Source organism: Glycine max, chromosome 8 (genome assembly GCF_000004515.6).
Source record: "Glycine max cultivar Williams 82 chromosome 8, Glycine_max_v4.0, whole genome shotgun sequence".
Classification (NCBI taxonomy): domain Eukaryota; kingdom Viridiplantae; phylum Streptophyta; class Magnoliopsida; order Fabales; family Fabaceae; genus Glycine; species Glycine max.
The window spans coordinates 13,137,749-13,161,685 of NC_038244.2; the positions used below are offsets into that span (position 1 = coordinate 13,137,749).

Here is a 23,937-nt window from a genome sequence, read left to right on the forward strand (position 1 = left end):
TTGAGTATTTTAGAGAGAAAAGAGAGAAGCTTAGTGATTTCAGAACACAATGGAGCAACCACAACTCTTGCATGACCCAAATTTCCCTCTCTTCAAAACCCCTTCTTCACCCGCCGTAACCACCACCGCCACTCACAAACCCCTTTCAACCACACCCATCACCACCACCTCCAACGGTGAGCGTCGAGAAGACCACTCCGTCGAAACCGCCGCCACCGTTGCCGCCGACGCGGAGGCGTTCGGCGACCTCGGGCTGGCGGAATGGGCGGTGAAGACGTGCCGGGAGCTCGGGATGCGGAGGCCGCGCCCCGTGCAGCGGCGGTGCATCCCGCGCGTGCTGGAGGGCCGGCACGTGCTGGGCATCGACGAGACAGGGAGCGGGAAGACGGCCGCCTTCGCGCTCCCGATCCTGCACCGTCTCGCCGAGCATCCCTTCGGCGTGTTCGCCCTCGTGGTGACGCCCACGCGCGAGCTCGCCTTCCAGCTCGCCGAGCAGTTCCGCGCCCTCGGCTCCGCCGTGCACCTCCGCATCACGGTGGTTGTCGGGGGCATGGACATGCTCAGGCAGACCAAGGAGCTCGCCGCGAGGCCGCACCTCGTCATTGCCACCCCCGGGAGGATCCACGCCCTGCTCCGCAATAACCCTGATATTCCCCCCGTTTTCTCCAGAACTAAGGTAATGAATAATTGAATTCAGGGTGCGTTTGGATTAATAATTAAATATTTTAGTTAAGGGATAAACTGTTTTTCCTACAAACACACTCTTAATTAGATGCCTTACACTTTAAGTCTTAAGGTGAGTAATCGAGATGAAGTATTTTTTTTCAGTATTTTTTGTTATTGCTATTGCTCTTGTTTTAAAGCGGGAATGCAGATGATTTTAGTTGAGACGTTGAGTAAGTGGTGATTGGGGTGATGAGGGTGATTGATTGATGCTTTTTGTGTAATTGGATTAATTCATTTTAGAGTGACAATGAAAGAAACTTAAAATGTGTTTGACTTATAGCCTATATTGAAGAAATAATGTGTTTTCTTTAGTTTTTTTTAGAGCTTTTGGAAAGAAACGTGACTATTTCCCATAATTTAAGGTTTCCCTAACAATCACATATAATGAAAAGATTGTGAGCTATGAAGTGAAAAAGGTTATTTTTCAAAATAATTCATTTTAAAACGTGCACAAGTTTGGTTTATTTGAGAAATTTTTGAATGAAACGGAGGAAAGTTATACTGGAACTGGAAGTGTGTGAACTGTGCAGAGAATTTGGAAATGTTAGATTGAAGATGATCAAAATTATCTTTTATGGTGAAGTTACTTATAAAATTTTATTTCATGAAACTCTTACTATTGGCCTTCTGAAATTGTAGTGTATGGTAGTGTTATGATATTGGCCTTCTGAAAAAATGAAGCAGCTTTCCAACCAGAGTGATCTATATTGTCTTTGGATAAGAACTCCTCCTAGAAAGAGAAAAACAAGCTACTATGTCTCAAAGATGGAACTAAACTATCCATTGATTAGAGTCTATTTGCCTATATTAGTACTCAATATTTAATGCTGTATGCTTAATCATTGCTTTTTATTTGTGTTCATAATTCCATTCTTTGAATTAATATTTGATCTTTGCTTCTGTAGTTCCTTGTCTTGGATGAAGCAGATCGTGTCCTGGATGTTGGTTTTCAGGAGGAATTGAGATTTATCTTTCAGTGCTTACCAGAAAATCGACAAAACCTGTTCTTTTCTGCAACAACTACAAGTAATCTGCAAAAGTTGCGTGAACGTTACCAAGATAAGATGTATGTCTATGAGGCTTATGAAGGTTTTAAAACAGTTGAAACACTTAAGCAACAGGCTATATTCATCCCTAAAAAGGTGAAGGATGTATATTTGATGCATATTTTGGCTAAAATGGAAGATATGGGAATTCGGTCTGCCATTGTATTTATCTCAACATGCAGGTATCTTTCTAGATGACTTGTTGCTACTTTCTGCTAATATATTACACAATCCTGCCTGATTATTCATTTGTTTGATACTCTAGTTTGCATTAGCTGGTTTCTGTCTTGAAAATTGATATCTAGTATCAAGTTTTTACCTTTGACTACTTTTCTTCATTAAGTGATTAGGATTTTATTAAAACTTTCCGCCTTCTCATTCTAATATTGGCACGATGAAATTTGACCGTATTAGTTATTGCATTGTTGGCAAATATGTCTTCATTGACTTTGTTGGTTATTCTGCTTTCTTTTGAAAGGTTGTTTTGTCTCTGAATTCTGACATCCCAAGTTTGGGATTAATGACAGCGACTGATTTCGTTTATATATTGTTCCTGTTGAAATAATAGGGTTTTGATAAGAAAGGAGGGAAAAAGTGAGAATATAGACAGAATAATAGGATATTAAATTTATATGGTGTATTCTGACGTGTCATGAAACAAAGATAAAGCACTAACACCTATTCATGCTTAGAATTAGGTTATGTACTGAACTTCTAACCCTAATCAAAGGTTCAATTAACTAACTATAAAGGCAAAAGAAATCCCTTTGAACAAGGATCCTAAAATGATAAAATCTCTAAAAGCTAAGTTGCACAATTATCTGTAAAATAAAAAAATTATCCTACCCTACTACTGCCTTTCTCTTCTAAATATTTTGTAGATGTTCCTAACAGTTCCCAAATTGCAGAGATTGTCATCGTTTAAGTTTAATGCTGGAAGTGCTTGATCAAGAAGCAGCAGCTCTGTATTCATTCAAATCACAAGCTCAGAGGCTTGAAGCACTTCACCAATTTAAATCAGGAAAGGTTTCAATACTGCTAGCAACTGATGTTGCTAGCCGCGGTTTGGATATTCCTACAGTTGATCTTGTCATCAATTATGATGTTCCAAGGTTACTTTTTCTTGGACCAATTTCTGTATTTTCTTAATTGCCATCTGAAGCATTTAATTACATGAATTGCAACTATTCATCTGCAGGTTTCCACGAGATTATATTCATCGTGTAGGTCGTACAGCAAGAGCAGGTAGAGGGGGACTGGCTTTGAGTCTTGTCACCCAGGTTAGCACATTTTATATTAATATGAAAACTTATATAATTATCTCTGTTATTTGAATCTAAGTTTACATGCATTATGTTTGTACCTTAGAATTTATGCTTGAAATAATTTTTGTTAAATAAATTGTGAGGACTATTGCTCATTAAACAAACACTGCATGTGAGTGTTTGATCACTTTGATGTGGTAGCTCTAGCTCATTTAACACTGTACTTGAGCCATACAACACACTACTTCTGGGTAATCCTTCATGAGTGATTCATGGATAGAGGGCCTACCACAACCCTCCTCCTTTGCCCAAGCTTGGGACCAACTATTAGACCATAGATGGAGTTATATAATTCAACAGTTGAATTGATAAATTTTTGCATCTGTAGAAGTTATTAAAGGTGTCATTTCGCTAAATTGGACACCTCTTGTCAATTGATCTGAGAGAAAGAGATGATGCTGACAGTGACCATTGCCATCTAAATTGAGCTCACGCGGATTATGAATCCAAGTATCCAACTAAGATATAGTACTGTTGTACAAATTGCATGGATCTTGGGGCCTGAGATTCATAGGGACAGTAGTTATACAAACTGCATGGATGATGGATCTTGGGGGAATGCCCTCAATTCCTAATGAATTGAATTTAATATCCAACTAAGTAGAAACTGGATCCCTGACATATGAATGTAAATCTGGGCTTCTGAACTTGAGTTTGGGTATGTTGCTAACTCTAGAAAAATTAGTTGCCTGCTTGTCTTGTGTGAAAGTGGTGTCTTGAGTATCTTGATGTATAACCATTTTTAACATTTGATAGCTCTATATGTTGTGTACTTGTGTATGGCATAGTTTTGTATGGACTCTGAATATAAATAAATCCATTCTGCTGGGTGGAATTATCACTCAAGCATATTCAGATAATATTTGTTTCTCTCCCCTAACAGACTATCAAGACTTATGTCATTATTAAGTTCAATTGAGACTCCTTATTGTTCAGGTTTCGGTTAAGGTTGAAATTCCAAAGTTTGATATTTTTGTATGAAAATATTCATAGGAATCACATGTACTATAGCCTTGGTTGCAAATAGGTATAATTAATAGCATCAGTAGGATGTTACAAACTCTGTCGTAAATTGTCTATGTATATTGATGTGGTTTTGCTGTTTGCCGATGCAGTGTTTATGGAATGAGATCATTTTAGGATTCTGATATTTGTATTGCATTAGTTTCCTTATTATATCTCTGTTTAAATTTGTCATTTGCAGAATGATGTTGATCTTATTCATGAAATAGAAGCACTTATTGAGAAGCAACTTGAAATGATTGAATACAAAGAAAATGAGGTGCTTTCTCTCATGAAAAAGGTATGTTTTTATTGGGTAACATTTTGTTCCATCGAATTGTATATTTAGTTTAATTAATTTTTGTGTGTCTAAATAATTGTGGCTTTTTTCAATTATGAGCTATGTAAAGCTTCTCTTTTTAATTTCCAATTGACTTCTTGACTGTGATGTATTGTAGGTTTTCAGTGCTAAGAACGTAGCAGAAATGAAGATGATAGATGATGGCTTTGAAGAGAAAGCTAAAGAGCGGAAAAAACAGAAGCTGAAAATGCTAGCAGATAAAGGATTGTTAAATAAAAGAAGTAAAAAGAGAAAACGAAATAAAGAATTTGCAGAGGAAGGGGAAGAACAAAAAAATGAGGTGGAAGCACTGCATATACTTCTGTTTTTTGCCAGTGATTAACTTGCGTATATGGTTTTTATTTTGTTGTGCTTCTTGATTGTGGCCTTTTTCAATTATGAGCTATTTAAAGCCTCTTTGTAGTTTCCAAATTCTTAAAAATTTCCAATTGACCTGTTTACTTTGATGATTGTGTAGGTTTTCACTGTTAGGAATGTGACGGAAATGAAGAGGATGGATGAGGATGGCATTGAGGAGAAAGCAGAAGAGGGGGGAATACAAAAACTTAAAATGCGAACACAGAAAGGTTTGTCAAAGAAAAAAAAGTTAAAAGAAAGAAATAACGAATTTGCAGATGAAGGGAAAAAACAGAAAAAAGAGAAAGTAGAAGCATTAGCAGATATAGAAACTCCAAAGAAAAGGAGTAAGAAGAGACAGTAAATTAGTATATTTAAGGAATTAGTACTTAAACCATAATTTCTGAGTACAGAAAGCATATTTTTGAAGAGAAGAAGAGAGGTATGCAGTGAAGTTAAAGTGGATGGAGGAGAGAAGCTAAAGCATATTAGCGATTTGGTAAAATGGTTTGTTATTGTTTTCACGTCTTCCAAGGATGGCAGATTTTGATTGTCGGAGTAGATGTGAGATTAATACATTAGATCTCAGGACTTGAATACGTTGTAATAGTCAAATGGAGACAAGGGGTTGGGGTTTTAAATCAGGAAATTCTAGGCATTATTTTCACCTGGAATTTTGTATGATGTCTTTTTCATATGATATTGATTGTATCGGGTTTATTTTGGCCTCTTTTTCTATTGGGGATTGTTTGATCTTGAGGCCTAAAACAGGACCAAATAACTGGATTTGAACCGTGCAAAAACATTCAATCCTAGCCATTGGATAATGGTGAGTCAGAGAATCTTTGATTTTGTAGCCAATTAGTTAAACTGCTAATTTAGCTTTGGAAATTACATAGTTGAAAAATTGTCATTCTTGTTAAGTGAATTATTCCAGGTTAGCAGTACCAATAAAATTATAAGATTGCCCAGTACTTCAGATAATGAAAGATATAGAGGAGATATTGCATGAAATATTTTTATAAGCCATTTAACGACAATACCCCTCTATGCATCATATATAAGAATATGGAGTGGGGGTTGCACCCCCTCCTCCTTTTATAGTGGTTGTTCTCCGACAATACCCCTCTATGCATCATATTGTGATTTCACCTTTTAGACCAATCATTCGTACCACAACATGGGAACATCCTTTTGCCTTTTTGACATGTTCAAACGACAAGGGGTGTCATAAAGTGGAGCAAGATTTGTCTGGGGAGGGGCACCACAAAGGTTCTTAGTGTCACTTGATATTATTGATGATTATCAGTGTGTTTCCAAGGGTGGTTCGATCTGCTGCCTCAGTCAACTAAGAAGGCATAAGTGTCTAATGTCCTTCCAATGTTGGTCTCTCCAAGCTACTAGAATCTCAGCATTTACTTCCCACTAGTTTACAGATGATCATGTCTTCCTTGTTTTCCTCATCTTTATGTGTTGTCAACCTCTTGGTTGAAGGTTCACAACCCTTCAACCCTTCAAGCATTGAGCCTATAAGGCACAATTGCTTTGTTTTGTCTGTTGTGCGATCCATAAACCTTCAAACACTAAACCTATAAAGCATGAGTGCCTTACATTTTATTGGTCGATTTCTCAACCGAATGGTCCAATTAAGTTAAAAATCATTTTCATTACACTAACTTTTAAGTGGTTAATGGTAAAGAATAATTTAGGTTATAAACATATGTATCATTTTAGGATTATGAGTTGAATCCCAATTTCTGAAATCAATCAATTTCATTGATCTAAATTAAAAATATAAGTTAATTTGAGACTTTATATTAAAGTGGACCATAAAGTGTAATTTTAGGATGTTTCTTTCCGTACCCTAAGTCTCAAGTGTTATCTCTTTTCATTCTAAAAACAATAATCAAGAATGTAATTTTCATTTTAAATTATCCTTTTTTAAAATGAAAAGAAGTGACACTTAAGACATACAAGGTGCAGGAAGAAATACTGATAATTCATCTCTTCACTGTCAAATTAAATTGGTCATTGGATATGAAATTGTGTAGTTTCAAATCCAATTAACCCAAATCAGTTTAATTTTCTTTTCCCCTACTTTTCTATTATTTCTATTTTTTATTTTATAATGTCATAAAATATATGTATGTGTTAATTATCATTTACTTTCAACATAACAAAAAATTTACACTATCAACTCATAATTGAGAAATCATAATTGATATATGTAATTATCATAAAAAAAACAAAATATTAAGCACATTTCACAAAAAAAATTACACTATCAACTACTTAAGACTCATAATTCATGTAAAATCAGTTATTAACTTTTTTTGTGGTCTGAAATAAATTCATCATTTCATTAAAAATTAAATGCTCAATACAAAAAATAACATGATTAAAAGTACTAGGATAAATGGAGCTCTAATTCATGAGCTATTCCATTAGGTTGTCTCCAGCTAAAACCTCTTAAAGGTTGAGTTACGGGCCACCAATCTCATGCCACTGTTTTACTATCCAGCTCAAACTGTAGATTTCACAAACTTCAAAACAGAAAGAAGTCCCCAAGCTTCTCCTTCATGGATATTCATGCAAGGCTATCTACAATCAGTTCTAGCAACAATAAGTCTTCGGATAAAATCAGTTATTAACTTATTAACCAAAAACTTAGTCTACATATATTTATGCGGTTTTGAATCAAGAAACACGAACAGCTCAATATTTTTTTTTCCAACTGTAAAAAACATATTTTTTTTTGCAGTGACAGCATTAAACATCAACCACTATATTGATGTTCCTGGAAATAATTGAAATGATCGGAAACATTTGTTTTTCCGAGAGTGTGGCGCAAGAACAGGGGAAGAATAAATATGGCACACTCATTCTTCTTCGCACTCTAACACATAACGAGTCACAGGAAAAAACATCAACTAGTACTATGCAGATGAGCAATAAATTCAGCCATTGCAGTAGAATGGAATACTGAATTAAACCTACCTTCTGCAATAACAATACAAACTATTTCATCATATCAAACCTCCTAATTAAGCAGCTACGCTCTCTGGTTATGGACAGCTGCCAAATAATTTAACCACTACACCAATAGTAAACACAACCAAAAGTAACTCATCACAAGAGCTCATACAATCATAAATGAGTGCAAGAAACCTCAAAACAATCTTTTGCTTTTTTTCAATGCACAACACTAAACTACAGCTGGCTGAAAGGCATTAAGTAAATTTGTAATAATCAAAAGGTGCAGGCTACTTTCCAACCTAATTGAATTGCATAGTCATCATGAGTCTGTTTGTTGATGTTGGGGTGGCTGCTGTTGCAGGGGTTGTGTATGAGGCCATGGCATGAACGCCACAGGAGGTCGAGGCTGCTGTGTAGAATATAGTGTTGCTTGCTCAGCGCCAATGGGCTTGCCCATGATCATCCCAGGTGGTCCTACAACAGGATGCTGTGGAGGGACATAGTAATATGGCATATCAGCTGGAGAACCCACTAACGGAATAGTAGCCTTGGTTATTCCAAGTCCTTCCTCTTTCAACTCATCTCTTGGAATAATATCAACCAAGAAATCAAAAACATCGTTTCTCGAAATAGCAGCTGCTATATCATTCTTTTGTAGAGTTCTCCTCTTGTTCTCTTCTGTGTGGATCCAAGATCGCAACGTCAACTCTAATATGAACATTTCACAAGCTTTTGCAAATATGACCGGAGCTTCTGCTGAAATCATCCGGACATCTTCATCAGCTTTCATTATCTTTTTTATCCGAGCAAGAGGAAGGCTATGGTTTTTAAAGTCAATTGTTTGCTCAATTTCTTGCATTTGGTTTGACCAGAACATTTGAAGCTGCTGTTGTTGGTGTTGCTGCTGTTGGTGGTGGAAATGCTGTGCTTGCTGGTATGCAAGCTGGTGAGCAGAACTAGAGAAGGCAGCTGGAGCCTGAGTTGGGGAAGGAGCAGTTACAGCGGGCGTGCCAGAAGCCACCATGGAAGCAGTCGGGTAGTGAGAAGAATAGGCCATTTGGCTAGCCCCTGCGGCAACTCCCATCACATGCTGTTGTTGCTGCTGCTGCTGTTGAGTCTGCTCTGATTTATCCATGATGACTTACTGCTTTAAGATTTAATCTTCTAACTATCCTCTCTTTACAGTTCTATAATAATAAAAAAAAAGGGACAGAAAGACACATATCATATGGTATTCAAGCTTCAAGGATACTAGACTTTTACAGAGGCCAAAAAAATTATTAAAACAGTGGATTACATAAGAAAGCAATAGTAGTCATGTAGCAGATTAGAGATTTGATATTTTCCTACTTTCAACCTACTAATACCCCACTTTTACCAACCTACCCAAAACCATGACATATGTTTTGTATATTCATATACAGAGCATATAAAGTGAAAACATCAGTGTAGTACAAAGTTTGAATTACTTTATCTAAATCACTAATTACCAATGGCTAATAAAATCCAAATCTTTCTACCACTAATTTGTAGTAGGAAATATGCCAGGTCTAAAAACTATGGAGATCAGCATACTTTATTGAACTAGTCATATGGAGACATCTTGAAATGGATTAAAAAAATAAACGAAATAAAAGGAGATTACCATGTAGATGTCAAAAATAAATTTAAGAAGGCACGTCATAATGAGCAAGTTTACCTCCATCATAATGTTTGTAAACAAGTCAATCATAAGTACATGAAAAACAAGGGCACACTAACTAGTTAATCAAATAATTTAAGAAACAACCACAATAATACAAATAAATTACGTGCTCACATCTTTCCATTCCTTAACATCTAACTTGGATCTTGAGCCAAAATCTATACCTTTAGCATTTAGCTAGCTAAACAAACGGATTAAAAGGCATTCATAACACACAACAAAAGACAACTCATAAAAATACGTGTGCTCCAAATTAGTCATGAAGAGATTCAAGAATCCAACTTTAGAAGGCATATTAATAATTAATAATAAAATACAGAGCAAAAACAAGTCCATATTGTCTTCAACAAAGCTAACATTAATGCGCCCATGACACAGCAGAAAAAAAAATACAGAGTTCCAATTGCATGTAACAGAATTCAAGTCCAACAAACCCAGGAGCAGAAGTTGAAAGCATAGAAGATTGAAGAGAAAACAAGTCATTATTGAGTTTTCAGTTCACAGGATTAGACATTTTAAATCTTGAGAAGCGAGAACAAAGAAAACTCCAATAAGTGAAAGAGACCACAAAATCATTATGCATGCAGGGTCGGAAAACATCCTTTATGATATTTTACTTTTCACCTTAATTCACCAAACTGAAAGTGAAACCAAAAGCAGGAAGCAAAAGCCTGCTCTGTTGCAGAACATCAAAATCTAAAAAAGATAGTAGACTTCTTTACCTCTCCCCTGGATTAACATAAATAAACATAGAAAGCAGAGCATCTTGAAGTTTATTCCCATTTCCTTCCTTAAAACAAATTGTAATTAACAGTCCAAAGTTGATATCAAAGAAGTTTCCTCACTTCCTCTCTCCCAAGACAACACAGATACTTCCTATCCATAAAATTCTATGCAAAAAATAACCCCTCTCATGCATGCACAGAATGTAATCATAATTCATAATAATTCATTTGCAGAAAAACTGACAACCTGTAATTCTTGCAATTAACAAAAAAACTATAATCTCCCTGAAAACTAATTTTTTTCGAAGACAAATGATATAAAATACAACAATATATAACTCTGCTCCATAAAGATCCACAAAAACCTAGACGATCAAAACAAACATTTGAAAAACTAAAAACACAAAATTGACACATAATAACAAAACACAGATTAAAAAAAGAATCAACTTTTATTTTCTCAGACATTTCACAAAAACAAACAACGCATTAACGAAGTGAATCATGGGAGAGAAATTTTACCCATGGAAATTGGGCGCAAGACTTTGCAATGGACGGTGGAGAAAACCCTAAGAAAGAGAAACTGAGAAAGCGAGGTTTGCTTTGGTTTCAATTAAAAAGGGAGGGACAGTGAAGTTGAAGAGTGTGCGTTTGAAATTGAAGAGTGTGTTGAGTTGTGTTCTGGAGAGAGAAAGAGAGAGAGTGCATTTCTGAGAGCATCTTTCTCGGGTCGACGCGTGGTGGATGACGAAAGTTCTGACATTCAAAGGGCATTTTCAGGGCCACGTGGTGAGAAGATAGTGGTTGCTGCAGCGTTTGTATGGACGACTGCGACGTTTCTTGGTGTCGACAGCAGCGCATGCGCGTGAGGGTAGGTTTGAGAAATGAGGGAAAAAGTGGAGGACTTTGTAGGAATTTGACCATGGAGGGAACTCAACCTTTTTCGCCTTTGTCCTTGGGCAACATGTTATCCATATTTAGTTGAATATATGAATAAATCTTAAATATTACCCTATAACTTTTTTGTTAAAAATTTTAAATATTACATTTGATATTATATATTTTTAAAATATATTTTATTTCTCTTTGTTATGTATATAACTTCAAAATATCTTTTATACATATAAATGTATATGAAATTTTGATCTAAATACATTTATACCTTATTTTATTCTTAACTATCACCCACTATTATTTGATTTTAAACTCTTATTTTTCTCTTATTTTATTTTTATTTTAAAAAAAATTTACAAAGATACATAAAAAAGTGTTCCAACAATTTGCTTGCCTACTCTTTTGATTGGATAAGTTTACTACATTTTAGTTTTTATCATCTTTATATTATTTTTAAGGTTATGGAGTGAGTAGATAGGGGTGTTGGGTTTTTTGGACTCTCCTCCTATTTAGAGTAAAGACTTAAATGAAGAGGGGTTAGAGTTAGACACAAAAAGAGAGAGACTTGTTTAAGTGGGGAAAATAATCACAAATAATTGAGAGAGAAAGAAGAAAAAGAGAAAATTATTGTGTTTTTTGTATATTTTTGCACACCCACCAGAGAATATTTTTTAGATTGCAATTTTATATTCATTCACCGTTAGATCGGATTGATTTTTGGACAACAGATTCTACACACGCGATACTTCAAATTGTCGTAAAAAAGATATTTGGAGAGAGATAAGTATTTTACATTCTCTGATCTATATTTTGAAATTTCATCTTCTTGTCTCTATTATATCAATTGAGAGTCTATTGGTTTAGTGCTCCTCACATGTTCTTACAAGTTTTGAGGAATTCATTTCAGAATTTGTTATTATGTTGACCTATTTTCCCATCAAGGGGACCAATGACTCTCTCTTGACACGCCCATTATCTTTATCATGTTTGGATGGTAGCAAGTGAAAAAAAATTAAGATAAAAGAGGTATAAGCAACAGGGGGTGACACAAGATCTATGTGATTGTTAGACATTTGATTGATTGAGATCTATGTGATTGTTAGACATTTAATTGATTGATGAAGAAAATAAGAGGAAAAAAATATTTTTATGAATTATTACTATAAGACATATACATATAAAAACGAATTTTAAATGTAGTGATTAGTTGAGAAAAAAAATATAAAAAATAAAAAATAAAAATGGTATACGGTGATGTCTATAATGCAGAAATGAAAAGATTTTTCCAAAATCATATATTTAGGCTGTTAATGTACTAAAAAAACCATGTGAGAGAATTTCTAATAATAATGCACATGAAAATTACAAGTTGACCATATGAGGTAAATAGATTTAAAGTAAAATATTTATAATTAAGAGAAGAATAACTACATAATTTATTAAAGTAACAACTAGCAAGGAAGGAAATGTTATGATTAAAGTACTTTACTGCAGCTAATATGCGATGTGGAAGTTTTTCCATAATTTATTATGGAGACATTTTCAGCTAACATGGAGACATTTTCAGCCCAACTTTTGTGTCTCATCGCTTGTCCTGGCCGACCAAATATAGACATGTGACAAACACACAATAAGAGGTTGCATTACTAGGAAAACAATATATTTACATATGAAATCAATTACATCACTTTACTGTTTTGCACTTTGGTTGCGTTTATTTTAAAATATCAAAATTTATTTTCAGGAAAGTAAAATTGATCGAAAATATCACATTTTTATGTTTAATATAAGATTTTGAAAGATACGATTAGGTATTATTGGTTTCTTAGTATATAAATATCTCATTTGTCATGACTTCTTTTGGACATTCACTTAATTATTTGTTATTATTTGTATTTGAACTCTTTGTATATAAATATAATGCATTAGACTAATTAGTATTTGATATATATGCCGATGTATATTATTTTTATATTAATAAGATTGTTTGATAATATGTTATACTACTGTTATAATTAATGTAAACTTATAATATTTATATTAGTAATTTTATTTTTATTAGATAAAAATTATACTTATAAAAATTAATCTAATACAAATTGTTATTATATTTTTTTTATGTGTGAATATGTATGGCTAGTCTGTAATTTGAAACATTGACTTTGATTAATAATTGCAAGAAGAAGATCGTGACTACCACCACCCATGTCCCTAGATCTTTTTTCTCAATTTTACCCATCTCTCTTTTGATTGTTTAGTATTATTTCTTGTCTTTTTTTTATAAGAATTAATTAAATGATTTATAAGAAGTAAAAAATATAGTTAACTTAGTTAATAGCATTTAATTTATCTTAAATTTATAAGTTTTTTTTTCAAAACTACCTTAACATTAATAAAACATAATTTTTTTTTCAAATATTTTTTATTGATTTTAATTTTTTTTATTCTCTTTCATGTTAAATATATTTATTACTTTACTTTTTATTAACTATGCAAGAGAGGAGACAAATTAAGGTTTGTAAATTGCTCTACATGTCAGGTAAAGTTAGAAAAATGACTTATATTGCAGAATATTTTTGTGAAAATATTAATGCAAAAAGATATTTTAAGTTGTTTCTTATATATAAAATAAATCAAACAAAACCTCTAATTTAACTTCATTTATTTAGTATTGATTTGACCTAATTAATTTCATGTGGACTAACCATAGGTCACAATTAATGAGCAAACCTATTTTCAACTATAAAGTTTAATACTTCTAAATCAAAGTAAAAATTTTCGTGTCATTAAACAACAAAGTCTTATATTATTGTGATAAGTAATGAAGTTGATTAACCTTCAATGTGAAGTTTTTTATATATAGAGAAGAGATGAATTAGGGAGGATGAAATTAGAGAAGAGATGAATGGAGAAAAAGTAGAATATTTCTATTGTTTAAATGGGTTGTCAAAAGAGAAAGAAATAAATTTATATTATTTATGAAATTTAAATATGTTAGTGGTCTTTCAAAGTTTAAATTTGCTTATTTTAGTCCCTCCCATGAAATTCACTATTTGTGACAGTTTTTTTATCTTAAAATTTTGATTTTTAATTTAATAATGCAATAGTATGATTTTTGGCAGTTTAAAACAGCAACAAATTGCGAGAAGAAAAACAAAATTACAAACCTGATATCTCACCCCTTTCTTCTTCTCCCATTTCCGAAACCTCAAAAACCCACAGCACAATCAACAAACAATGACAATAACAATTGCGAAGCGTTCTTGTTTCTTTTCATAGTAAATCAAATTAGAATTTTTTTTCCATGTTGCTTCAGATAAATCTGTGAAATAAAGTGCGAAAGGGTAGTGGCAAAAGAAGAAAAGCATAAAAGACAGCAATCAACATTTTCCCCCCACTACTATTATAGTTTGGAGAGATAATTTAAAACAGTTCATACCTAAGGAATCAACTCGAGATGTCAGTGATGATAAACAAGCCTTGCTTAATACTTCTAATAGAAAAGTGATAAAGAAAAACTCAATAGCATTAACATTTTGTCATATGCAGCTTTTCAGCTTTTACTTAATCATGAAACTTCAGCTCTAGGCTAATTGTTAGTTGAATCTTCCCTTAGTAAATTCCATTTTTCCCACACTTTTGTAGTCTTCTTTAATTTCTCTAGGAGATATCTAAACTACTTATCCTGAGAAAGTAAAAGGAGAGAACAGGTCGTCCAAAATTCACTTTGGAAATAGCATTAAGTCCAAATGTTAATTTGCACAGCCTATTTATGTGGTTTTTCACATGCACACATATACATATTCACAATCAAATACAAAAAGAGCAGGGGCCAGAAAACTACAATACAAACAACTATTGTTGGCCCTTGTATAACAATAATATATATCTTTTTTGGAGCATAATTGAATGAACCGTGTGTGGCAATCAGATCAAATCCGCTGGTTTTCATTTAGATGCCTTGTGGCCCTGTCCTTTGATCTGACTAGCGGCTGCAGACATCACACGCAAGCGGCGAGCAATTTCGGCAAAGGATGGCCTTACTGCTGGATTAGGTGCCCAACACTGCTCCATTAGTGTTTTCCACTCAAGATCACAATAACTAGGGATTGTAGGTCTTAATGTGTTATTCACAATGCCTCCTGCATGTAGTGTGCAAGGAAGTGAGAAAAAAAATCTTTTGGGTGGGGATGAGGGGAGACTGAATGATTTCTTTAATCATCAGTATGTATGAACAAAATATGAGTGCGGAAAATATGGAAAAATGTGAGAAAGTAGATCATGTTAGTTCCAGAGAAGTTAAGCAAATTATTACAGGAAAAAAAGTTCATAGATGTTAGATGCATGCATGCAAGGGCAATGCAGTTTTATGTAAACCAGCTGAAACTACAACCTAGAATATAAAAATAAATCTGAGTCATTTTTAACTTTATAGTTTATACATATTAGCAAAAAGCATTTGTCTTTTGTAATTTTCTCATTAACAGATGTGAAATGTCATTGGAAACTAATAGACCCAACATATGTCTAAGGAAACTTACATATCAAGAAAGGAGTAGTGAAAAATATTTAATTTCTAATATTATATTAGACAAGATAAGATGATTTAGCTTGCCCGATGAGTTTCTACTCTTCAGGTTGTCTAAGGGTTGCTTTTGTAAGTTGAAGAAAGTGGGTAACTTGAATTTAAATACGGAAGTGTTCTACTTTTTATTTTAGTTTAGCTATAAGTATAACCTATATAGGGGCCTTTTTAACTTGATTGCTAGTGGCTATTATCCACCTAGGCCTTCAGATTTTACCTATTTGATCAGTTTTATTATAGTTAATTAAATTCAGACAGTGTACGTTGATTATTAAGAGAATTTAATAAAAGCTCTATCAATGCAATCAAACTACTATTTATGCAAACTAGTGCCTCAGAAAAGTGAAAGATTACTACTAGAGTCCAAGCAACTGTAAACAAGGTTCCAAAGAGAAGAGAAAAAGACCGCACCTATGATTGCGCCATAGTGCATATTAGCATATGGCTCATCACCAGTAAGAATCTCCCATAAGACAATGCCAAAAGAGAACACATCAACCTAAAGATAAAGAAGCATAATAGCATTAATTAATAATCAATGCTTCTAAAACAATAGATATAAGGAGAGACAGTAAAGGACTATCCACTAAATAGGCAAAGTAATTTCTTTCTTGTTTCAATGTTGAATCTCGAGAAAGATTATATTGGAACTCAATGAAAAAGTCTTAAAAATGTATAGGGAGGTGCCAATTGAACTACAAGCTTGTTGGTGGCAATTTCAATATCTAATAGAAGATAAACTTGAATCAACTTGTAGCTATTTTTGTATTCGTTGTAACTAACCGTGATTCTACATTTCCAGTCATGATGTGAAGTTTTACCTTTTCTGAGACCTTATTGCTACTACCATTTAGCAGCTCTGGTGCCATCCAAGGTAGAGTTCCACGAACACCACCAGACACCAAGGTATTTCGCTTAATCTTTGATAGGCCAAAATCGCCAACCTGGTGAAAAGCAAGTTTCGTAGCTTTGTCACACTGAAGACAATTATAATAGAATGAAAAATCCACAGCTTGAACAGATACCTTGCATATTGGCCGTATAGGATCCTTCAAGTTCACGAGCAAATTGTCACATTTCAAGTCAAAATGCACAATATTTTTTGAGTGTAAATATTCCATTCCGAAAGCAGCATCCATGGCAATTATCAGCCTCTTGCGGCGATCAAGATACCTGAAATCAGGATAAGATCATGCAAAAATCTCACCATTTTTCTTGGTGAAAAAATAGTAAATGGTCTCTAAGGATTATAACAAGTAGCAAAATGTAAGGGCTTTCACTGAAAAATAATAGCACCCATTTATAGAAATGAAATAAATTAAGATGGTAACAAAACCTCTTATGTTAAAATTTCCAAAGACCATGTTGTATGAAAATTCTGTATCTATCTCTTTCTATATAAGAAATCACCATTTTGACAAGACACTGCCTATTTAATGTTTATACACACAGAGAGAGAATTTTTGCATGACTAAGTCTGTAAGTCATGGGAAATTTCAATATGAGATCCTTAGGAGGATGGATGCATTACCTATCCTTACGAAGCAAAACATTCCTAAGAGAACCATCCACCATGAACTCGGTAACAGTCGCTAATGTTGCTCCTGGTCCATCCTGAACTACACCATAAAATGCCACCACATTTGGATGGTGAAGCTTGGAAAGTATGTCAGCTTCCCGCCAGAACTCTATGGTCTGAGAGTGGAAATGAATAACATCAATATAAGTCCCTTTAATAAAATAGTGGCTTGACAAAAATATGAGACTAAAACATGAGAAAAGGAACACAATCATTGTCGGTGATTCATAGGCAAGTTACCAATCTTTCTTGTTCTGAAGATCGACCAGCGAAGCAGCTTTTCTTTATTCTTTTAATTGCAACATCTGATCCTCTCCATTTTCCATGGTACACAGTCCCAAATGTACCAGAACCCAGCTCTCGCAACTCTTCAAGATCTTCATTCTTTATGAACTGCCATTTGCATTATAAATATATGTATAAATTAAATGCTAGTAAATCTTATGAACTCAAATTCTATAATGTCATCAGAGAAAAAAAAAGTCCATTAAGCAACCAAGCCATCATCTAGTACAGATGTTCTTCAAGTCAATTTTATAGAAACAAGCTTATGTAAGATATGCCAGTCATTCATAGGTCCATGTTACTGGCAAAAACAGATTATGTAATGGTTGTGGATTAATGAGTCAATTAACATCAGGGTCACCTAAGAGTGACATTGTACTTTTCAAGAATAAACTTAGATGTAGCATCAAAGTAGTTAACCAAGGTAGAATAAATATCCTGCCAGAGCATACTTTAACCTATAAATTTCACACATGCTAATATTGTAAGTGTAGGATCATATGTTAGACAGTAATCCATTTATGACAAGATAGAAAATTGAACTCAATTTCTACAATGGGCAATAAAAAAGTAGACTAAAATTATTAGAGGAGTGCTATAGCAACACACTCTATTGTTGGTTAAAATTATTAAAAACCACAAAATTAGGAGAGAGACTCATTAAATAGGTAGTAGGACCACAAAAATTAATAATTTTCAATAAATTCCAACTAATAGTAGAGTGTTGCTAGCATTTCTCAAATTATTATTCTCTGTAGAAAAGACTGGTATAATACATCAACGCAAACGAAATGATACATCCAAGCATGATACCTGCACAGTACTGGTGTCAAATTCCCCTGCTACAACCACATTCCTCGGTTCATTCTTGTCATCCTAATTTCAATTCATTACAGTAGTTGTCAGCAAAAAGAGCAAATTTGTGCAGGCTCTTCAGATAAAGAACGACTAATAACATACCTGGTATTCAGACTCCTGTGGTCGTATGTTTTCCATTATGGCATCCATGTTCTTATTTTCATTGCCCTTTAGTTGGGAATGCTCATATTTTTGGTGAAAGATACTTGCTTCTGTTTTAGTTGCTACAGGTACATTTTTCTGATTTTCTTCACCAATATTTAGGTGGGAATCTGTGCGTCCTGCCAAAACACCACCAGCTGGTTGAGGAGCAGATGGCTGAGATTTACTATCCCCCTCTTGTACTTTTCTCACAGCAGACGAAAAACCAAGATTATCCTGATCAATTAGAGATACATTATCAAACCCCTCTAGAGCCAAGTTCTGAAAATATGACCAACGTTTAGGCTCATGATTGTCCATATTTAAGCTCAAACCTGCTCTATCTGTTGGTAATGGACCAATGCTTGAGGAATCTTCAGAAATTATTGCTTTGGAGAACATGTCATAAAGGAAATCACGGGGAAACCTGTCCTCGATATCAATCAGAATGTCACCCTGAGTAGGTCTGGATTTAGCTTCTGGGGGAAAATCTTGAGAAACATCTTGGCCTGTGTTTCCAGTTAAAGGAAAAGTCTGGGATTGGACCTTAGTATCATTATCAGACTCCCTGGTAGAAACCTCAGCCAAATTGAGGTCTGGAAGTTTAGATGCTAGATTCTGATTTTGTTCAACAGAAGGAACTTGATGAAATGCAAGATGTTCGGTGCCTTTGGTTTCGTTTTCAGAACTAAGAACCTGATCCTCATTTCTAGAAACTTTATTATCTTCTAGCACTTGCTTCGACTCAGAATTCACATGCTGTGATAACTTTGGATTCACCTTAATTGTTGTATCAGGCAACTGTTTGTATGTCTGTGGCGGGGCAAATCCATCATCAATGGTATGGCCATCTGCTTGCAAAGGCTTTCCTGCTGAGCTGGACATCATGTTCAGATTTGATGTATTCCCATTGTGCAACATGTCAGTGGATTCTGTAATTGAATTTTTCTGGCTGAAGTCAGAAAGCAAATCTGACATGAGTAAGTGAGAACCATGAGCATCATCTGACTTTGTAGATCGGTTCAGCAAATCTGCCTGCTCCCTTGGAATTCTCTCTGAATAATAGACTCTGTTGGGAAGTGGAGGTGGTTCAAGGTAACTGAAATCAATTACATTGGACTCGGCATCAACATGAGCATGGCTGAATGCATCAGTGGCTGTAGTAAAGAAGTCATCTTCAACAGACTTGGGAGTCTGTGTGGGATTCATACTACTAATTAATGAAGAGGCATCTTCAGACTGCTGGTGCTTACCCTTGTTCTTTGATGGTAATGCAGGATGAAGCCCTTCTGATATAGCAGCTGTAGCTGAAGCATCTGATATATTAGCATGCAAATTGCCCTCAAATGGCTGCAAAGGAATAGGATATGGTGCTTCCAAGGGGAAAACTTTTCCTGGGTCATTGCCTGTATGAATGAAATTATCACCCTTTCTTTTCACCAGCGTTTCTGGCATAGCTGAAATTTGTACCTGCAACTGACTGGATGCTTGTCCATCATTCATGATTCCTTGGTTGACAAGGCCATGAGTTGGCATAGAAACTGGAATCTCTTCAAGATTGTGAGCGGAGTTGTTAGAAGGACCAAGGCCATGCTGTAGTGGATAATGACTAGCTTCCCCGTGGTGAATAATCTGCTCATCATAAAACAATGGATGGGTTTCATAAGCATTAGAGGAGATTGGAAGCACTGGTTGTGAAGATTGAATAGCCAGTGATGGTTTAACATTGTCAGTCAAGGATGAACTGCTAACACCAAATGTGTCCATGAGAACTCTGTTGGTCTCCCTCTCATTATTGTGTCCATTCAATTCATGTAAGTTATTAGTAGAGCCACTTTCACCACGAAGGATTGAGTTGTTTCTTGAACCCATGCCCATACCATTAACAGCAACGACATACTGAATTTCAGAATCACCATCCATGCTACCTATACCGAACTGAGTATCATCCAAATCATTCATAGATAACAGAAAAATCCTAAGCTTATTTGATTCTCGGCCGCCTTGTAGATCATGACATTCCTCCATCATATTCCGCAGATCCTCATCAGAAGATACTGAAACCAATGCATCAAGATCTTCTCCAGGGAGCTGATACTTTATCACATGAGTTTCATTATAGATGGATGATGTTTTAAGCATAAGCTCATGAAAACGTATGTCCCGTCTTATACTAATAATACGCGTTTCACCCCCAACATATCTAAGCTTTCCATCACTAGGCCGTGGCAATATTTTACCGCCAAAGCTGCATAGAACCTTCATCTTCATTGATGCGCTTTCAGAAACACTAGAAGAGGAAGTACCATGAAGAACTCGGTAACTGTCTTGATTAGATGAAGATCTAGGAATGGATTGAGCTGAACCATAATTACTTCTGTCCTGGTGTTGAGAAGAGTTCCTTCTGTCAAACTCTTTTGGACCCTTTTCAACCTTTGTGAGCACAGAAATATCTGATCCACTCTCTGATCCAGGGTGGCCCAAAATGCCTTTCAATTCCATATAGCCTGTTGAATAATTGGGATCACCCACAACATTTGGAAAGGCAGGCTTCCTGAGATTCACCCTATCTCTCATAAACTCGAGAGCAAATTCCTCACCAGTCTGTATGGAGTAATTAAGTACAGGTTTATTTTCTGACATATTAAATGGCGGAGGTCGTGCATTGATATGCATGCCATCACGAAGGTCTTGCGGGACCAACTGTGGTGCAGAATGGAATTCCTCATTTCGAGGTTCCATGGAATTGTATTGATGTTTCTGCATCCTTGGTTGTCTAATCAAAGTCTCATTTGTAAAGTTAAATGCATGGATTCACTGTAAAGCCACAGTTCTGGAAAGACACTTAACATCATATAGAAATAATGCACCTAATACTGTAAATTCAATTTCCAAATCTCACAAACAGGACTGCTAACAACTCCAGCAATTTGAAACTTTGAATTCTTTACCCATGGCAATGGGTCAGAAAGAACCTTTGCTAATGCTCATGTTTGTGTCAGCATAATCAACACCTGAAGAAGCTTCCATAATCTTAAGAATTCTCAAGAATAAGGTACTTTCTTCAAAGATCAAACTACCTTCAGAATATGTCACCCTATATGCATGATGAAATTTAGAAACTGCTTAGCTTAGAAGAGATGTAGCAAGATATAAAAACAACTACATAATAGGAATGGATAAAAGATAAAAGATCACAAGAATTATACCCAATAAAATCAATAAGAAAATATATCACCAACCTATGAAAATTGTCATAATATTCAATATCTCATATACCACTAGCAATTTTATTTACCTGCCATACACGATTCACCAAAAAAAAATAAAATTGGCCTCTTATAATTGTTTGAAGAACACAATCTCACAAAACTCAGCTTTCTAACAATCTTAAGGTTGAGGATACTATAGATCTAAATTGTTTTCATGGTTAGTAATCAGATAGTAGACTCTGGTCCTTGGATAAAATAAGTTCTTGTACTTATTCCTTTCAATCCCTAGTTCATTCCTTAACTTCTTCTAATTACATACACTACCTACATAATAATAAGAAGAAAAGGATTTATAAACTGGAACTTCTTGCTCTGAAAATTCCTTATCCAACATGCATCACCCAAAATATTGTCTAGTAATAGAACCATAGCAGGATGTAGTGAAGCAAAACCCAACACCAACCATAAAAAAAAAAGGTTAAAAGATATTCTTTGAGCAAATCAAACCACATGCAAAGATCAAATGGAGGAAAAAGTGAATAAACAGTCAAGGTCAACTAAACAAACAGACCCATATATTAGATCACTGTTGCTCAACTCTCCCATGATTATACAATCCACAAATTATCAAACTTGGGTCTTAACTTCAACCTTCCCCCATCAAAACACAGCATGGAGGATCGTAAGTGCACAAATCAAATTTGACTCAATTAACAGAAAAAGACATCATCAAACACAAAATCACAGCTGAATCATGAAAAGGATGAATCAGAATCAACTAAAAATACCTGACTGATGATTGTTTTGAGCTTGATACAGCCTTTGGCTCAAGAAGGTTTCAGAGGAAGAGCCATGGCTGGTGTCTGGGGGAAAAACTAAAATCAAATGAAAAAAACAAAGATATACATGGGAAAGAAAGAAACCAAAAAGAATCCAACTTTGTCTACCCCATCTTTTGATTTACCTTTTTTTTTTTTTTTTGTTCTTTTGGGTTCCAAAAAACTGTCTGAATCTACTTCAACTTCAATTATCCTTTTGGAACAAAATGACAGCGCACACTCTCTCTCTTGTTTCTCTCTCTATATCTGTGGATTTGAGAAGCTGTGTTTTCCTGTTTTGGAATAAAATAACTTTTTGTGTCAGCAAAACAGTCAAAGGAGTGAAGAAACAGTTGTTAAAAAAAAATTGCACCTTTTTTTTTTATCATTCTTACTGCAATAGTTCGTTAATCGTTAGTCACGTGTTGGTTTTACAACGAGAGAAAAATAACGTTATTATTATATTATATATATGGTGATAAAATAATAAAATTTTACAAACAACTTGTTGAAAAACGTTAGAATTGACGAAGTGAACGTTGTTAAAAGGCATATAATAGAACCCTGTTGAACTTTTTTTAAAAAAATAATTGCATGAGAAAAGAAAATAATTGCATCGACAATGTATAATTAATAAAAAATAGTTTTTAAAATTTGTTCACAACTAAGTTTCATATTTTAATGAGGTGAACTTAGGATAAATGCTATTAAATAAATATTTCTAAATATAAAGAGATAATTAATTATCAAACTTTTTATTATTTGGTCGACTTACACACATTGGTTTATTTAGTTAGTTTTTTGGGATTCTTTTTTAAAATAGAACTTGTTGAAATATTTATTTCGTTCTTTTTATACAGTGATGAATCAAACACCTTTTTTTTTTTTATAATTTTGTATGTGACAGAATTCTCAAAGAAAAAGCTATAAACTTTGGAATATTTGGTACAATTATATGTAAGATTTGTCTAAGATCATAATTCACTTTTCCTGTTACCTGACATTTATGGATGTTTTGATCAAATTAATATGGATCACAAGTATGAAACCAAATTATAACACGAGAATTATTACTCTAGCAATAATCTGCATACAACAAAATGAAGCTAATTTTACTGTCCAAATAGAGTCAGTTTTGTGTAACGTTGAACTCCAAAATGTGAGTTGGATATCAAACCATTAAAATTGAGCCATTGCTACAAGATAGTAAAGCGAAAAAACAAATGGAAAAAATAAAAAACGTTGACATTGTTCATAAAACAAATGATAGCTTATTTATCAAAATCACCTTGTAAGGTGAAAGGTGTCCCCCAATTATATATTTTACTTTGATGATGTCAATAGTCGATGTGAATGTGAGATC

The 23,937-nt window shown here is 34.4% G+C and overlaps 3 protein-coding genes across 4 annotated transcripts; 1 reads left to right on the forward strand and 2 right to left on the reverse strand.

Moving 5' to 3' along the window:
- On the forward strand, window positions 1–5,694 carry LOC100798597 (DEAD-box ATP-dependent RNA helicase 36). The gene is made up of 7 exons (XM_006585342.4): window positions 1–676; window positions 1,632–1,954; window positions 2,681–2,884; window positions 2,971–3,052; window positions 4,302–4,400; window positions 4,558–4,740; window positions 4,918–5,694. The coding sequence occupies exons 1-7, from the start codon at window positions 50–52 to the stop codon at window positions 5,158–5,160; spliced, it is 1,761 nt and encodes a 586-aa protein (XP_006585405.1). The 5' UTR covers window positions 1–49; the 3' UTR covers window positions 5,161–5,694.
- Window positions 5,695–7,668: 1,974 nt separating this feature from the next.
- NF-YC06 (nuclear factor Y transcription factor family protein) lies at window positions 7,669–10,916 on the reverse strand. Its single transcript, NM_001362632.1, has 2 exons — window positions 10,725–10,916; window positions 7,669–8,959 (listed from the first exon to the last, which is right to left on the reverse strand). Exon 2 carries the CDS (start codon window positions 8,905–8,907, stop codon window positions 8,092–8,094), a length of 816 nt encoding a protein of 271 aa, NP_001349561.1. The 5' UTR covers window positions 8,908–8,959; window positions 10,725–10,916; the 3' UTR covers window positions 7,669–8,091.
- A 3,891-nt stretch (window positions 10,917–14,807) lies between these two features.
- Window positions 14,808–22,868, reverse strand: LOC100799118 (uncharacterized). 2 transcript variants are annotated; one of them, XM_014779028.3, is made up of 10 exons: window positions 22,721–22,868; window positions 22,545–22,619; window positions 18,506–21,641; window positions 18,359–18,421; window positions 17,501–17,653; window positions 17,213–17,376; window positions 16,707–16,854; window positions 16,503–16,625; window positions 16,093–16,180; window positions 14,808–15,238 (listed from the first exon to the last, which is right to left on the reverse strand). In XM_014779028.3, the coding sequence occupies exons 3-10, from the start codon at window positions 21,308–21,310 to the stop codon at window positions 15,045–15,047; spliced, it is 3,738 nt and encodes a 1,245-aa protein (XP_014634514.1). In that variant the 5' UTR covers window positions 21,311–21,641; window positions 22,545–22,619; window positions 22,721–22,868; the 3' UTR covers window positions 14,808–15,044. The 2 variants fall into 2 exon arrangements, with proteins under 2 accessions (XP_014634514.1, XP_006585406.1); XM_006585343.3 differs by having other exon boundaries at window positions 22,545–22,855.
- Window positions 22,869–23,937: the final 1,069 nt, after the last annotated feature.